Genomic DNA, 18270 nt, shown 5'->3' with positions numbered 1-18270 from the left:
GAAAGAGTGAACCAAAAACTTCTGTTTATATTTGATTTCTTTTCATGTTTTCCTCTGTAGAAACGCCTTCTGAAGGAAAGGCAGAAGTTGTTAGAAAAAATAGAAGAGAAGCAAAAAGAACTTGCAGAAACAGAACCAAAGTTCAGTGCTGTAAAAGAAAAGGAAGAAAATGGGATTGCAAGGTCAGTAACTATTGCTTTGGAGCAACTACAATGAAGCAGCGGGTGTTTGAATGGGGAAACTCTTTAATGTATGCATCTTTGTTACCTTTTTAAAACTTTTTTTTTGTCCAAGTATTGAATCACAGTGGAGTATAGTTCTGTCAGTCCAATACCACCCCTGCATGTTGCAGTTTTTGAAGTGCAAGCTGAAACAGTGGGCGTAGACAGGTTTACTTGACTATGAAGGAAATTGCAGCTTAAACTATTCGTATTTATGTGCAGTGTAATTGTGCACTTTCGGCAGGGGTAATTGCATAACAAGCAGAATTGGAAACCTTAGCTGTTTTTAGATGTTTATGACAGCTGTTGCAATGTTTATAGTAGCATGCTCCATACATTACTAGATGGTTTCATTGCTTTATGGCCTATTTGTTCATGGTATAAAAATAGAATTTGTTGGTATCCAAGATTGCGCAAATAATCCATATGATTTAATTTTTTTAAGATTTTTCACAAGTTCTACTTGTATGGACAGCTATTTATTGCAGCAATACTACCCTGAGCTGACCTATAAGGCAAGCAGTTACTTTCACAACAAATGTCCAAACGCAAAAATCCCTTGAATTCATGTGCCAGGAGTGAAGGGGAATCAGAACAGAAATCTTTTGAAAAGGTTTTTTTCCCTCTCTATTTGTTTACTTTTTTCTGTAATTCCAATTCGTAGTTCTCTTTTTAATGATTTCAAGGTCTGTCCACTTGTTCTTTATTTCTCACCATTGACTCATTTTGTCTCCCTTCTATGTCTGTGTTATACTGATGTGGAATGTTTTCTGAATTTTTTGTTTGCTCCAAGAGAAGGTGTGGCTAGACCATTGTACCGTGGGTTTCAGACTGAACTGCTAGTTTCTTCTGAAGAATTTATGTAGTATTAAAACTTGCTTTCATGACAAACTGATCTATGGCCTGTAGAAGACCAGTCAGTTTTTTTTTATTAATTCATTCTGGGAATATGGGAGGCCTCCCTATTGGAGGGAGTGGTGAGCTGGCTTAGATGACTACAATTCATTTAACTGAGGCACACCAGAATTGGGTAGGAAATTTCAGCTGTGGTAAAGCAATAACGATATATTCCTAAGTCAGAACGCTGTGTGGCTTGTTTCAACATTAACCTGTTTCTAAAAGCTGACCACACCATGGTTGTCTAGCTAGTCGTGAAATAATATGGGTAGCTCTCCTATGAGAGAACAAACTGAACTGATTGCTTGATAACAAAGTGTGAAGCTGGATGAACACAGCAGGCCAAGCAGCATCTCGGGAGCACAAAAGCTGACGTTTTGGGCCTGATGAAGGGTCTAGGCCCGAAATGTCAGCTTTTGTGCTCCTGAGATGCTCCTTGGCCTGCTGCATTCATCCAACCTCACACTTTGTTATCTTGGATTCTCCAGCATCTGCAGTTCCCATTACCTCTGAACTGATTGCTTGCTTTTTGCCATAACTATCAAGGTGAAAGCCGGCCAGATGGAAATATTAAAGAGTATAATTTCATGTTTTCAGCTGTCTCTCCACACAGCTATGAGACCATATCTACTGCGTATCATATATGGAACCATATCTACTACGATCATTTACAGAGCAGAAGATGACAATTTTGCACATCGCATTTCCATTGATTCTCATGTTGAGCAACCTTGTGCAATTGAGATGTATAAAATTATGAGGGGTATAGGCAGGGTAGACATGAAAAGAAACTTTTCCTCCCAGATGCAGGGATCAAAGGCTGGGGTTGTAGATTTAAGGTGAAGGGCAGGAGGTTTAGAGGGGATGAGGTAAAAGAGTTTTCACCCAGAGGGTGGTGGGAATCTGGAACTCAATGCCTTATAGAGGTAATGTATAAGACTTTGGTTCGGCCACATTTAGAGTACTGTGTACAGTTCTGGTCGCCACATTACCAAAAGGATGTGGCTGCTTTGGAGAGGATGCAGAGGAGGTTCACCAGGATGTTGCCTGATATGGAGGGTGCTAGCTATGAAGAGAGGTTGAGTGGATTTGGATTATTTTCATTAGAAAGACGGACATTGAGGGGGGACCTGATGCCTACAAAATCAACAGGGTGGATAGCAAGAAGCTTTTTCCCAGAGTGGGGGACTCAATTACTAGGGGTCAAGAGTTCAAAGTGAGAGAAGGAAAGTTTAAGGGAGATATGCATGGAAAGTTCTTTACGCAGAGGGTAGTCGGTGCCTGGAACGCGTTGCCAGCAGAGGTGGTAGACGCAGACACATTAGCATGTTTTAAGATATATCTGGACAGGTACATGGATGGGCAAGGAGCAAATGGACACAGACCCTTAGAAAATAGATGACAGGTTAGACAGAGGATCTCAATCGGCGCAGGCTTGGAGAGCTGCAGGCCCTGTTCCTGTGCTGTAATTTTCTTTGCTCTTTGTAATAGAAACAGAAACCCTCATAACTTCTAAGAAGTGTACTTTAGGTGTACAGCTGCGATGCCAACACATACAAACCTATGGGCCAAGTGCTGAAAAATTGGATTACGGTACTTACATGTGATAATGGGAACTGCAGATGCTGGAGAATCCAAGATAGCAAAGTGTGGAGCTGGATGAACACAGCAGGCCAAGCAGCATCTCAGGAGCACAAAAGCTGACGTTTCGGGCCCGAAACTTGCATAGAGAAATGTATTATCATTAAAGTTCACACTAGGAGTAGATCTGAATATAATGTAAAACTATTTTACATGCTGCAGGTGAAATGTAAAGCTAACATGCAAGTTGGCCTCAAGCCTTAGCCCTGACTCAGCAGTTTTAAGGGATATTTTGCACTACTGGACCGAACATACGCATTTAGATTCTGCTGTTGCTATTGCTTTCAAATCAACCATGTAAAGAAGAGGTGGAAGATGTCCAAATGCAAAGCTGTTTGCTTTTGAAATGTTTGCACAGTATAAATTGGCCAAACATTGACCCACCAACACTTGCTGTGGAATCAAGGAAAAATAAATCCAAAGGATGATTTGGCCACTGGGAGTTGGACCTTGTTTTTGTGACAGGCCATTAAAAAAAGCCTATTTGTATACAATAGAGACTTAAAAAGCATAGTCACTACTTGCTGTCTCAATAGCCTGAGGTGGCATATTGCGAGCCAGATCATAGTGGTCCTCATAATCTTTTGGTATTTATTCAGTTTTATTTAATTCTACTTAGATTGGCACAGGCCACTCAAGAAAGGACAGATTTATATGCTAAACAAGGTCGAGGCAGTCAGTTTACGTCAAAAGAGGAAAGAGATAAATGGATCAAGAAAGAGCTGAAATCACTTGATCAAGCTATTAATGATAAAAAACGACAAATTGCTGCAATTACCAAGGACCTTGAGGACACAGAAGCCAATAAAGAGAGAAACCTGGAACAATACACCGTAAGTAATTACTGCCACCAATGGATTATTTGAGATGTTTGTCTATCTTTTGTGTATCACATGATGTATGTGCATTTCTTTATTATTTGATGAGAAGTTTGACAAAAAGGAATTCGTGTAAAGATTATTTCCTCTCTCTGAGAAATTTTGATGGGAATTTTAAGTAAAGTATCTGGAAAGGGATTTGCATCAGTGTATAAAAGGATGCACTTACACAGGTCGTAAAATACCCAGAATCAGAAAAGAGATTGAAGAAAACTCAGGAAAACACAGCTTGTTAGTTTTGGCTAACACCCTGTAAGCCAGGGTTGTATTTCCCAGAAGCCTATGACAAAAACAGGAGCACATAAGCTTGTCTGACATTCCAAGTGTAGTGTTAACAGTGTATTGCACAGCTAGAGGCATCATTTTTCAGATGAGAATAAAACAGAAGCCCTGTCCACACTCTGAATTGAATGTAAAAGATCGCAAGGCGCAATTATGAACAAGAATACTGGCGTTCTCCAAAGACCTGGGCATGTTTACTCTCTAACCAAAATTACTAAAACTGATCATTTATTTCATTGCTCTTAAGGGATAGCTGCTAATACTATTCTTTGCTGTGATACTTTGTGAGTTAGAACAGTGATGCAAAATTCACGCTGATGACTGGGAAGCATTTCATTGCACTTTTTAAAGAGGCAATACATCTGCAAACCTGATGCTGTTACAAAGACAGAGTTACTTTTTGTTTTTATTATACAAATTAAAAGTTGGCATAGTCCCAGAGGTCATTAGCGCTGCTCTGTCGTAAGAGAGCGATGACTAGTGGTGGTTTAACTTGAGGGTCACTTTGAGTTTTACTTTGTAGAAAAATGGTGTGCAAGTGGAACAGAAGGGAAGGTTAGAGAAGGCTTAGAGTGTGAGAATCAAAGAACCATGAAGTACGGAAGTGGACCCTTTGGCCTAAATCATCATGCTGACCAGGTTTCCTAAACTGAACTAGTCCCACTTGCCTGCATTTGGCCCACATCTCCCTCAATATTTCCTATTCATGTCCTTGTCCAACTGTCTTTTAAATGTTGTAATTGTACCCACCTCTACCATTGCCTCTGACTCATTCACAATGCCCTGGTTTGTCTTACCAAATGCAACCCCTCACACTTAGCTAAATTAAACTCCATCTGCCACGCCTCAGCCCACTGAATCTTGGGACTTAGACAGATTAGAGATCTGAAATGTCACGAAATAAAAGGCAAAGGCTTGGGACAAAAGGCAGGTGAAACAAAATGGAAAATGGCGTTTGTGATCTGAAATTGCTGAAATCATGTTTAGGCCAGAAGGCTGTAAAGTGCCTAAAAGGGAAGTGAGGTGTTCTTCCAGTTTGTGGTGGCTTCACCGTAGGAAGGTGACTGAATTAGCAAGTGACCATATATTGACAGCTTTCTTGCAGACTGAATCTCCCCCATGTAGAGGAGCAAATGCACCAGACCAGAACAAAAAACTTGCGAGAAATTTACTGTTTCACCTGGAAACAAAATTTAAAACAAAAGAAAATTTAAAATTATTCTCCAGCATCTGCAGTTCCTACTATTTCTTAAAATTGCCAAACAGGTCTCTGTAGCTTAGAGCTATTAAATTATGTAAACTGTTCTATTAAATAAGCAGCTAATTGTACTGTTCGTATATTGGAGAAAAATCAATGTCATAAACTGATGTGACTGGTCTGGTGTTCTTTTTATAATTCTTCTAAAATTGCAAAGTAGCAGAGTTGTTGTCACATTATTTATACCTGCTCATTTGTATCCTTCCTGCATACAGAATATTAAACATTCTCATTCTAATGCATCAGCTTTCAATGATTTTTACAATTATGATCCACATTCCATGCTTTTTTAAAATTTTATTCCAATTTATTTTTGGATATTTCTGTCTATTTTTGTTTTTTAGTTTGACACCTGTAGTCCAGGTATGTAGCTGACTTCTGACTTCACATAATCAGCCTTTGGAAGTGCCTATTCTATTCTGGCGCAAGCTGCTGCAGCTTTCCTGTAGTTCAAGTGATTGGACAGCCATGTTTATTTGGCATCAGGAATCCTGATACGACACATAGTGTAGGCAAGAAACCATGCTGGAAGTAAGAAATTTAAGCCACTTCCTTTAACACCTGTTATCTGTAAGACCATAAGTAATAGGGTCAGGAGCAGGCCATTTGGCTCCTTGAGCTAGTTTCCACCCACCGTGTTATATGTGTAAATGTTCAACATCATGGCAACCTCCTAGCCATTGGCAGTAAAGTCCATGCATTTCTGAGGTTGTAGTCAGTGGCAGATTTTCATTGAGTTCATCTTAACCAAAGCACGCGCACAACAGAAAATAGGAGCCAGAGTATATTGTTTGGCACTCCGAGCCCGCTCTGCCATTCATTATAATTGCGGCTGTTCTCCAACTCAATGGCCTGCTCCCACTTTAACCCCATATCCTTTGATCCCTTTAGCCTTAAGTGCTGAACCAACTCCTTGAAATCATGCAATGTTTTGACCTTGACTGATTTTTGTGGCAGAGAATTCCACAGGCTGTCCACACTCTGGGTGAAGAAATCTCTCTGATCAGCCGCGAATGGTTTACCCAATGTCCTTAGGCTGTGCTCACTGGTTCTATACTCTCTGCCGTCATGAACATCCTGCCTGGCTTGCTAATTCCTGATAAGGTCTGTATAATTCCAGTGGGTGTTCATTGTGTGCATGATGGCACCCTCAAAAATACATCATCATCCAACACAGTTTGGTTATGTGTGTGTGAGAGACAGATTCTGTGAGCCCTTAGCAGTATTCACAACTTTGCCAGTGTGAGCCAGAGTTCAGACTTTTCCTTAGGAATGGCCAGGCGTAAACTAATAGGAACGGTAACCATGCTCTCAATGTGTAGCTTATGGTGCAGCTGTTATGGAGCTGGCACCATTTTCTGAGACTTATGGACACTTGTGGCATCCAAAAATCAGGCAGCCACAAGTCCAGCTCCTTCCTTGTTCGGTGTAAATTTGATGCAAATTGCAGGAATTTTCAAGTTTTGTGCATATCATGATTATACTTGGGTAGCCATGGAATCAGAAACTTGTTTTATAATTTCCCGTAATATCACTGAACTTATTTTTTCGTTGTTTATAGAAACTTGATCAAGATCTGGCCGAAGTAAAAGCACGAGTGGAGGATCTTGATAAAAAATACTATGAGGTAAAAAACAGGAAAGATGAGCTGCAAAGTGAGAGGAAGTAAGTTCAAAAACGACCAGTTGGAACGTTATTTGATTCATGAAAGTTCGTGTTCGTATGATCTCTAAAAATCTTTATATAAAACTGGTATAACAATAGACCAAATAAACATTGTAATACCATCTTCAATGTGTTCTCTTTATAAATATGACATAAAGTATGAATTGGGATTGCAGTAAATATGCAGATTTGGAAAAACTCATTAAAGTATATTGACAAAAGAGTATAGCATTTGGGTCTTGTGGTGCAGTGGTAGTATCCCATTCTCTGGCTCAGAAAGCTTGGGTTTAAGTTCTGCTTGTACCAGAGGTTCATCATAGCAAGCAACAACAGGTTGATTAGAAAGTATCAAGAATATAGCATTATTTTTTGAATAGCTCAGACTCTTAGTGGTCAGTTAATTACAATATACTAATTGCTTTGATACAGAAACCCGAGTCCAAGGCCAAATTGACAAATCTTTATCAAATAAGCTTTAAAGTGGTGTACCTTTCCCTGTGCCAGTAATTGGTAATAAAACTCATGGGCTTAATTTTCATGCAAAAATTAAGGAATCTTAAACCTACCCACTTCAGGGTTTTATAGAGCTAGGGTGAGATGTAGCCATGCTTTTAACTCCCAGGAGGCAGGTTGACAATATAAAAATGGCTTCACCCATATAGGTTTCTCCATTGATACCATTGGGCTGCAGAGTTCCCAAGTGGGATATGAGTTGCTGTTCCTGCAACCTTCGGTTGGCATCGTTGTGGCACTGCAGGCGACCCAGGATGGACATATCATCTGAGGAATGGGAGGGGGAGTTGAAATGCTTTGTGACTGGGAGGTGCAGTTGTTCAGTGCGAACCAAGCGTAGCTGTTCTGCAAAGCAGTCCCCAAGCCTCCGCTTGGTTTCTCCGATGTAGAGGAGGTCAATGGTATCAATGTGGACTTCACAAGTTTCAAAATCTCCCCTCCCCCACTGCATCCCAAAACCAGCCCAGCTTGTCTCCGCCTCCCGAACCTGTCCTTCCTCCCACCTTGAGCCCCATCCACATCTCCTATTTACTAACTTCATTCCGCCCCCTTGACCTGTCCATCTTCCCTGGACTGACCTATCTCTTCCCTAACTCCCCACCTACACTTTCACCTCTACAGGCTCCGTCCCTGCCTCTGACCTGTCTGTCTCCTCTCCAGCTATCTTCTCCTTTATCCATTTTCTATCTGCCTCCTCCTCTCTCCCTATTTATTTCAGAATCCCCTTCCCCTCCCCCATTTCTGGGGAAGGGTCTAGGCCCGAAACGTCAGCCTTCCTACTCCTCTGATGCTGCTTGGCCTGCTGTGTTCATCCAGCCTTGTTATCTTAGGTAATTTGGCCCTTTGAGCCTGTTCTGTCATTCAAGATAATCATTGCTGATCTGGTTGTGGACTCAACCTGACGAGCATTCCAAGCACTGATGACCCACAGAGGGAAAATACTCACCTCGTCATCACCTTAAAATATCTATTTGATTCATTTCAGGAAGGAAACCTGCCGTCCTGACCTTTATGGAATTTCAGCCCACTCCAAGTTAGACAAGTTTCAACTACCTTCTAAAATGTCAAGGAAGCCATTCAGTTTCAACCGTTTGAGCCTGCTCATCATTCAATGTGATCATGGCTGATCATTCAGTTCATTCTCCCGATATCCTTTGACCCCTTCAGTCCTAAGAACTCTTATCAAACACCTTCTTGAAAAAGTACAACGTTTTGGACTAAACCATTTTTTTAGCAAAGCATTCCATAGGTTCACCACTCTGGATGAAGAGATTTCTCCTCTTCTCAGTCCTTAATGGCCCACCCCATATCATTAAAATGTGACCCCAAAATTAATTGAGTCCAAAGCATCCAAAATTACCAACTTTTTTTGTTGGTTCAAAAATTGCTGTCAACTCTGTTTGTTGAGAGTTAGGGTCATATCAAGTTGACAATCTCTAATCACTCGATTTTAAAAACAACCTTGACCTGTCTGTCCTCCCTGGACTGACCTATCTCCTTCCTAACTCCCCACCTATACACACCTCTACTGGCTCCATGCCCACCTCTTTGACCTGTCTGTTTCCTCTCCACCTATCTTCTCCTCTATCCATTTTCTATCTGCCGCCTCCTCTCTCCCTATTTATTTCAGAACCCCCTTCCCCTCCCCGATTTCTGAAGAAGGGCCTGGGCCCAAAACATCAGCCTTCCTCCTTCTCTGATGCTGCTTGGCCTGCTGTGTTCGTCCAACTCTACACCTTATTATCTCAGATTCTCTCGCATCTGCAGTTCCTACTGTCTCTACCAAATTACCTACTTCTGTTATGTTCCACTTGGTTCATGTGTTTTTTCTTAAGCTGATACCAGCCTTTTATCTCTTTTCTTTAAACTGAAGACAAGTTTTCACACTGCTAATGGTGAAGTTTTAACTTGCATTTTCTGAATACTAGAATAACAACAAAAAGCACATTACTGCGTTACTTTGCACAGATGGAGTAGACTGGATGGCCCCACAAGTCTGAGCCTAGCATTCAACAGAAACAAAGTGCATGTTCGACCTTAATTGCACTTTGCCTGCCACTCCCTGTAGATCCTTGATTCTCTGAGAAATCAAAAATATTTATTCCACCTTCAATATATTCAATAATGGAGCATACACCACCCTACTGGTGTAATCATGAGTCTTAGCCTGCCAGTTTGAAATATTCCTTTTGTTCCTACACTCTGCTTTTGCTCTGTTTATCTCACATGCTCCTTATAACCCCGATTCTCTGAATCCTTATCTTTTGTATAAACCTTTTGGCATGCCTTTGGAAATACAAGAGTACAATATCTACTGGTTTGCTATTATCTGTTGTACATGTAATTTTAAGTATATTTATCAAATGCTGTTTTCATAAAACCACGACTGTCTAATCACACTATGTTCAGCGTATCCAAACACTAACTACGAATGAATTTCAGTTTTAAAATGCATTTTATATCGAATGGAATGGTGCTAGAGTTGAAGACTTTTTATTCTTTAGTTACCTATGGCGGGAAGAAAACGCTGAACAGCAAGCGTTGGCAGCAAAACGAGAAGAACTGGAAAAGAAACAGCAGCTTCTTCGAGGTGCAACAGGAAAGGCAAGTCTTGTTGTTCATCTGGAGTAAAGTAAACTGTGCAGGAACCTAAAAGGTAGCATGATGACAAAGGAGCAGAATTGAGGAATATGGATTGTAATTTGTAATTTTGTTTTGGGTTCAGTTTCTCTCTCTAGCTTGTGATAAGCCTGCATTAATTTGCATTGGCACAGTGGAGAGTGTTGTTTCTATTACATCTAGGCCTCCCGAAGGATAAGTGATATCCCAACAGCAATTTGTTAATGTGCTGCAGCGCGCTTGCAATGTTTTGTAAGAGAGGTTGAGTGAGGCCTTTCACCTAATTTGAGGGTCACAATATTTTAAACATAAATTATAACTGAATATTGATTCATATACAAGGCAGTGATGAGACCACATCTGAAGTACTCTGTACGATGTTGGTTGCCGCCTTGAGCGAAGAATAATAATTGTGTTGAAAATAGTTCAGACAGGTTGACCAATCTAGTGAAAATAATGTCTTATGAAGAAAAATTGGGCAAACTTGGCTTGTGTCTACTGGAATTTAGAAGAGTAGGAGGTGACATGATTCAAATATTTAACATTCCTGAGGAACAGGGATATAAGGGATCCTCCATTTAAAATAGATGCAGCAAAAATGCTAGCTAACAAAGTGTGAAGCTGAATGAACACAGCAGGCCAAGGCGCACTTCAGGAGCACAAAAGCTGACGTTTCGGGCCTAGACCCTTCATCAGAGAGGGGGATGGGGAGAGGGTTCTGAGATAAATACGGAGAGAGTGGGAGGTGGACTGAAGATGGATAGAGGAGAAGATAGGTGGAGAGGAGAGTATAGGTGGGGAGGGGATAGGTCAGTCTGGGGAAGACGGACAGGTCAAGGAGGTGGGATGAGGTTAGTAGGTGGGAAATGGAGATGTGGCTTGAGATGGGAGGAGGGGATAGGTGAGAGGAAGAACAGGTTAGGGAGGTGGGGACGAGCTGGGAAGGTTTTGGGATGCAGTGGGGGGAGGGGATGAGCTGGGCTGGTTTTGAGATGCAGTGGGGGAGGGGGAGATTTTGAAGCTTGTGAAGTCCACATTGATACCATTGGGCTGCTGGGTTCCCAAGCGGAAAATGAGTTGCTGTTCCTGCAACCTTCAGGCGGCATCATTCTGGCACTGCAGGAGGCCCATGATGGACATGTCGTCTAAGGAATGGGAGGGGGAGTTAAAATGGTTCGCGACTGGGAGGCGCAGTTGTTTATTGCGAATTGAGTGGCGGTGTTCTGCAAAGCGGACCCCAAGCCTCCGCTTGGTCTCCCAAATGTAGAGGAGGCCACACCGGGTACGGTGGATACAGTATACTACATTGGCAGATGTGCAGGTTAACATCTGCTTAATATGGAAAGTCATCTTGGGGCCTGGGATGGGGGTGAGAGAGGAGGTGTGGAGGCAAGTGTAGCACTTCCTGCGGTTGCAGCGGAAGGTGCCGGGTGTGGTGGGGTTGGAGGGGAATGTGGAGCAGACAAGGGAGTCACAGAGAGAGTGGTCTCTCTGGAACGCAGACAAGAGTGGAGATGGAAAAATGTCTTTGGTGGTGGGGTCGGATTGTAGATGGCGGAAGTGTCGGAGGATGATGCGTTGTATCTGGAGGTTGGTGGGGTGGTATGTGAGGACGAGGGGGATTCTCTTAAGGCGGGTATTGCGGGGGTGGGGTGTGAGGGATGTGTTGTGGGAAATGCGGGAGACACGGTTAAGGGCGTTCTTGACCACTGCGGGGGTGGGGGGAAGTTGCGGTCTTTGAAGAACATGGCCATCTGGGATGTGCGGGCGCGGAATGCCTCATCCTGAGAGCAGATGTCGCGGAGGTGAAGGAATTGGGAATAGGGGATGGAATAGCTCCACACTTTGTTATCTTGGATTCTCCAGCATCTGCAGTTCCCATTATCTCTGCAGCAAAAATGCTTTCTCACAAAGGATCGTGGCCCCTTGGAATTCTTCTTGAAAAAGTGGTAGAAACAGAGTCCTTGAATATTCTTAAGTAAGAGGTAGATAGATTCTTGGTGAGTATGGGGTTAGAGGTTATCAGGAGTGGATGGGAATTTGAGGTTACAATCAGATCGGCGGAGGCCATCGCCTCATGGTACTACTGCTGGACTGTTATTTCAGAGACCCAGGTAATATTCTGGGGACCTGGGTTCGAATCCCAATGATGGCATTTGAATTCAGTAAATATCAGGAATTTAGAATCTAACGATGATCATGAAACCAATGTCAATTGTCAGGAAAAACCCATCTGATTCACTAATGTCTTTAGGGAAGGAAAGTGCCATCCTTACCTGGCCTGGTCTACATGTGATTCCAGACCCATGGCAATGTGTTTGACTTTAAACTGCCCTCTGGGCAATTAGGGATGGGCAATAAATGCTGCCTAGTCAGCGATGTCTTCATCCTATGAATGAATAAAGGAAAAGAAACTATATTGTAATTAAATAACAGTGCTGGCTTGAGGGCTGATAAGCTTGTGCTTGCTCCTTGCTCATCTGTCCACAAAGAGGTTTTTCTGCTTTATTTTGCATAAGTTTGAAAATTTGGAAGAAATATCTGCAAACTGTCTTCCTCCCCAAGCTGTGTGTTGTTTCCCCCATTTGACAGGCCAGTGAAATAACCTGTTCCCAGGTTGTCAACATTTTCAAAAGGAGCGCAGCAACATATCTTACTATCGGTATTTGTTTTACTGTTTCTAACTGTAGAAATAAAGCCTTCCCTTGGTGGAAAAGGATTGTTAGAAGGATGGGCAAACTGACCACTGCACTCTGATACAGGAGCCATTCAAGTGGGCAAAGCCAAAAGTCATAGGGGATTCAGTAATTAAGAGTGCAGACAGCATCCTTTGTAAACAGAATTGACAGTTCCCCATGGTGTGTTGGCTGTGTGGTGCCAAGGTTAAAGAACGTCTTATACTGACTTGAAAAGATATTGGAATGGGAGGGGACTGATCCAGTTGATGTGGTCCATGTTAGGACCAACATTATAGGCAAGAGTAAACAAGAGGTCTTGTTTGTGGAATGTCAGGAATTAGGAACAAAATTAAACAATCGGAACTCAAAGGTTAGGCAAATGAGAGCCAGTGGGTGTATTCTGTTTGGATTTCCAGAGTCCTTTGACAAGGTGCTGCACTGGAGGCTGCTAAATAAGACAAGACCCATGCTGTTAGCATCAAGGCCCACTGGCATGGATAGAAGAATGGCTGACTGACAGAAGGCAGAGAGTGAAGATAAAGGGATCTTTTTTCAGGATAGCAGTCAATGACTAGAGGAGTGCCACAAATGTTAGTGTTAGGACTACAATGTTATGCATTAATCATCTGGACAAAAGAACTAGGACATCATTGCAGATAAGACAGAGATAGATGAAGAGAGATAGGTAGTACTGAGGAGGCGGGGTTCCTGCAAATGGACTTGGTAATGCATGGAGAGTGGGTAAAGAAGTGGCAGGTGAAAAACATGGGAAAGTGTGCAGTTGTGTACTTTGGGAAGAACAGAAGTAGAGACTGTTATATAAACGGGGAACGGCTTGAGAAATCTAAAGCACGGAGGGGCTTGGGAATTCAAGTTCTGGATTCTGTTATGGTTAACATGCACGGTTCATTTGGCAGTGAGGAAGGCAAGTGCAGTGTTAGCATTCATTGCAGAAGGGCTAAAGTACAAAAATCAGGCAGTACTGCTGAGGCTGTATCAGGCTTTGTTCAATATTCCTACTTTTGGAATATTGTGTACAGCTTTGGGCTCAGTATCTAGGGAAAGATGTGCTGGCCTTGGAGGGGTCCAGAAGAGGTTTACCAGAATGATCCTGGGAATGAAGGGCTTGTCATATGAGGAGCAGTCAAGGACTCTGGGTCTGTACTTGGAGTTTAGATGGAGGGAGAAGGATCTGTTTGAAACTTACAGAATACTGAGAGACCTGAATGCAGTGGACATAGAGATGATATTTCTATTAGGAGAGAGTTGTGCCCAAAGGCACGGCCTCAGAATGAAGAGATGACGAATTTCTTTAGCCGCAAAGTGATGAATCTATGGAACTCATTGCTATAGACGGATGTAGAGGGCAAGTCATTCAGTATCTTCCAAGACAGAGATAGATATAGGTTCTTGATTACCAAGGGATCAAAGGTTGCAGGGCGAAGGCAGGAGAATGGTGCTGAGAAGCAGTTTAGTCATAAGGGCGAAATGGTAGCTCAGTGATTTGCACCGCAGCCCCTCAGCGCCAGGGATCTGGGTTCGATTGCAACCTCGGGTGACTGTCTGCGTTGAGTTTATATGTTCTACTTGTGTCTATGTGTCTTTCCACCAAGTGCTCCAGTTTCCTTCCACTCTCTAAAAATGTGTAGGTTAGGTGGATTGGCCATGCTAATTTGCCTGTAGTGTCCAATGATGTGCAAGATAGGTGGATTAGCAGGGTTACAGGTATAGGGCAGGAGGTTGGGACTGGATGACATGCCCTTCGGAGGGTTGGTGTGGTCTCTATGGTCAGAATGGCCTGCTTCCATGCTAAGGATTCTGCGATCAAATGGCAGAGTAGACTCGAAGGATTGAATGGCTTAATTCTGTTCCTCTTTCTTACGGTCTGTGGTCTGCCTCTAATTGCAAGGTTGATTGTGGAAAGTCCATGCATAGGTATTTAAAGTTGGAAATCCCCACATTTTATGGCATATCCTTCAGAATAATTTTCACGATTCCCTTAGTTGGTTTAAACATGAGCTATTGCTGCGTTGTAATATTTGCTAATGCCTGCTCCACTATTTGCTTTACTAAAAGCAGGTTTTTTTCCCTCTGCAGGCCATTTTGAATGGTATTGATAGCATAAACAAAGTATTGGAACACTTCGGTCGTAAAGGCATCAACACACATGTAATAAATGGATATCATGGAATTGTAATGAATAACTTTGAATGTGATCCAGCCTTTTACACTTGCGTTGAAGTCACTGCTGGAAACCGGTAGGCAGCTTTTTTGCAGAAAGGATTAAACTGATTTTGTTTTTATTGGAGAATGAAATACTGATTGTATGATAAAAATACACAATGTTTTATGAATCAGTGCTTACAAGTATGTCATAGTTTAATAATTCTTCAGCTTTGAAATGGTTGTAACTTCTTCATTTGCTGCTGACATGACTTGTGCCAACAAGGACCCATGATGTTTTGGTATCAATCGTTGTTGTTCTATATTCCTCATGCTAGCCAGTGATGCCAATTAATGGATCCTAGTCTATAACAATAATTTTGAAGAGTGTATAGCACTGGATAACAGGACCTACTGTGGCTTACCTGGTGGGTGCTGAAAATATTGTTTATATCTTAAAAATATTGTTCTGCATTCCTGTATATATCCTTAATTTTCTTCTGCATTGAAGCATTTCAGCACCTTGCAATATACTGCTCAACACGATACCTGTACTGTCCTCTCTACCTATCTTCTCCTCTATCCATCTTCGGTCTGCCTCCCCCTCTCTCCCTATTTATTTCAGAACCCTCTCCCCATCCCCCTCTCTGATGAAGGGTCTCTGCCCAAAATGTCAGTTTTTGTGCTCCTGAGATGCTGCTTGGCCCGCTGTGTTCATCCAGCTACACACTTTGTTACCTCACGATATTTGTTGGGACAGGTAATTAAAAATTTCTATGTACGTTTTGTCTTTAGACTCTTCTATCATATCGTGGAATCTGATGAAGTTAGTACAAAGATTTTGATGGAATTTAATAAGCAAAACTTTCCTGGCGAAGTCACTTTCCTTCCACTCAACAAATTGGATGTGCGAGACACAGCTTATCCTGAAACCAATGTATGTGAACTTTTCTACCTTCTTAAATATTCAGTCCATTCCACAATCAACATCGTTGATCTGAGTGAAGCATTCCTATAATACGTTTCACTCATTCACATATTAAGTAAGAACTGTATACACTTAACAAGCAATTCATCCAAAAATTCTCTCGACCATCTTTTTATCATGAATTGCACTCCAATCCTTAATTGATTAATATAATCTTTGTAATTGATAAGCAAACTTCTTGTGACGTTTTTATATTTTCTTCGTTTTGTTTTCACTTTAATAGTAATTATCTGTAAATTTCACTTTTCAGGATGCTATTCCTATGATAAGTAAACTTAGGTATATACAGAGATTTGATAAAGCTTATAAACATGTGTTTGGAAAAACATTAATCTGTCGAAGTATGGAGGTATCCACTCAGCTAGCCAGAGCATTTAATATGGATTGCATAACTTTGGAAGGTATGTATAAAATAACTCCCAATAGCGTATTTTGTGCAGTATATTTTCAGAGTTTGTTTTTAATTGTTTAACTACAGTTATCAAACTTTTGTCATTAATATGGTTTCAAAAGCTTTTTGTTATAATACTTCATTGATTCAAATTTGTAGCTTAATTTTGAAAGTGTAATTTCTGATGGTAATCACATTGCAGCTCCAGCTTTGAGCTAGAATTGTTAAAGTTGAGCCATTATATTTTAGAAATGGCTTAAAGGTCAGGATGAAATGAATAAGTGTCTGAGGGGATTGGGGGTTGTGTGTGATGGGGTTGAAGGTGAAGAGAAGATATTGACTGCAGGTCAATAATAAGGGTTAATTGGTTAATTGCTGTGTCTGCATTTTTAGATTATGGTTTAAACATTCAATTGGCTCTTTAATCTAAAATCGTATAACTTGACATTTTTCTAATCACCCTGTTCAGAGATGTTATTGCATACTTATGCAGCAGGTGGGGTTTGAACCTGAGCCCCTAGACTCCAAGGTAGCAGCACTAACAGTAATAAGAGCCCTTAGTATTTTTTTTTAAATTTCTATCATAGTTTATTATACCTGTTTAGTTATGCAACGTCATTCTTATAGCAGAAGTTGCTTCATATGGTTTTGGTATAGAGTTGATTGTCTTCAGTTGTGTGACATTTTGTTATTGCTAACAAGTTTGTCTAAATGGATTGTTGTCTCTAAAATGTTTGTTAAAGATTGATGTCAAATAGAACATGTCTTTTGTGAAAACGAGTAGGCAATAAAAGTGTGAAAAGACTGAGTAGCTTAGCTTGCAAGTGCTGCACAAGAGCTTCATAGTATTGTGATTTAACTACAAAAATCTTTGTTATTAGCTGTTTGAGGTCATTATTGTTTAATAGCCTTCTCATCAAAAAAGTTAATAATGTACCAAGATGATCTGTTGCTGTTCAGTCATATTTGCATTTGAATTGATGGTTATTTAGGTTAATAGAATTTACCAGATTTCTTGTTAAGTCTGCACTCAGTTAATCCATGTGAACAATTTTTTTTGGATTACTTTGCTAGCATTTGTTTTACCGCTTCTTGATTTCATAAATTGTAATTTGTTTATAATTCTGTAGCCAAACTTTAATTTTCTTCCACTTGACTGCATGTATTAACTATTCATGATGAATTAACGACCTAGTATAAAAACCAAAAGAACTGTGGATGCTGTGAATCAGGAACAAAAACAGAAGTTGCTAGAAAAGCTCAGCAGGCCTGGCAGCATCTGTGAAGAGAAAATCAGAGTTAACGTTTCGGGTCCAGTGATCCTTCCCCAGAACTAGTATCCGCACTACATTACTATTGTAGGAAATTAGTACAACTTTTGAGAAATAAATAATTTTTAGAAGCCCATGCTCTGATAGTACTTGCTTATTATATAAATTTTAGGACTGTTTGCAGAATCTTGGTGAACATCTTTGACAATTTGAAAATCTGGGTGTTATGGTCTTTAGTTTTATTGAAAATCTTAACATATGATACGTTAATCCTATTGTAGTGATTCATCTGAATTGGCCCATTAAGTCAAACAGTGCTGAGGAGGTTCTTCACCCCATTGAGTTTTCACTATTTAAAAAAAATTCTAAATATGCAATAGTTCCACTTTCCACCTGTTAGGCATGGCCTCAGACTGTGCGTGCTAGATTCCTGACACACTGGCTGAAGAAAAAATTACATCAAACCCTCTGTAGCCCTCTGCTTTTCACCCTTAAAATTACGCTCCTTGTTATTCACCTGTCAACAAAGGAGAGCAGCTACATTCTATCCACTATGTCCATGTCCCTTATAATCTTATATACCTCAATCAAGTCCCTTGAGCAACCTGAGCTTATGCATTTATCTTCATAGCTGAACTGCTCCATCCCAGGCAGCATCCTGGTTAAGTTCCTGTATACTCCATCCAATGCAGTCAAACCATTTGATACTTGTTCCAAAGTGCATCACCATATACTTATTAGTGCTAAATTCTGTCCGTCATTGTTCGGTTTGTAAATCTGGACCCTCGCCGGGGTCTCTCTCGAT

At 41.0% G+C, this 18270-nt stretch overlaps 1 protein-coding gene across 1 annotated transcript in view; it reads left to right on the top strand.

Annotated features, from left to right (window-relative positions):
- smc3 (structural maintenance of chromosomes 3) overlaps window positions 1–18270 on the top strand; it is a 98384-nt gene that overhangs the window by 45233 nt on the left and 34881 nt on the right. The window contains exons 12-18 of the mRNA XM_059652942.1: window positions 61–182; window positions 3379–3592; window positions 6739–6842; window positions 9860–9959; window positions 14750–14910; window positions 15611–15752; window positions 16054–16204. Coding sequence (XP_059508925.1) covers window positions 61–182; window positions 3379–3592; window positions 6739–6842; window positions 9860–9959; window positions 14750–14910; window positions 15611–15752; window positions 16054–16204 — 994 coding nt within the window. The remainder of the gene's footprint in view (window positions 1–60; window positions 183–3378; window positions 3593–6738; window positions 6843–9859; window positions 9960–14749; window positions 14911–15610; window positions 15753–16053; window positions 16205–18270) is intronic.

Source organism: Stegostoma tigrinum, chromosome 20 (genome assembly GCF_030684315.1).
Source record: "Stegostoma tigrinum isolate sSteTig4 chromosome 20, sSteTig4.hap1, whole genome shotgun sequence".
NCBI classification, from domain to species: domain Eukaryota; kingdom Metazoa; phylum Chordata; class Chondrichthyes; order Orectolobiformes; family Stegostomatidae; genus Stegostoma; species Stegostoma tigrinum.
This window is presented reverse-complemented; position numbering and strand designations above follow the sequence as displayed.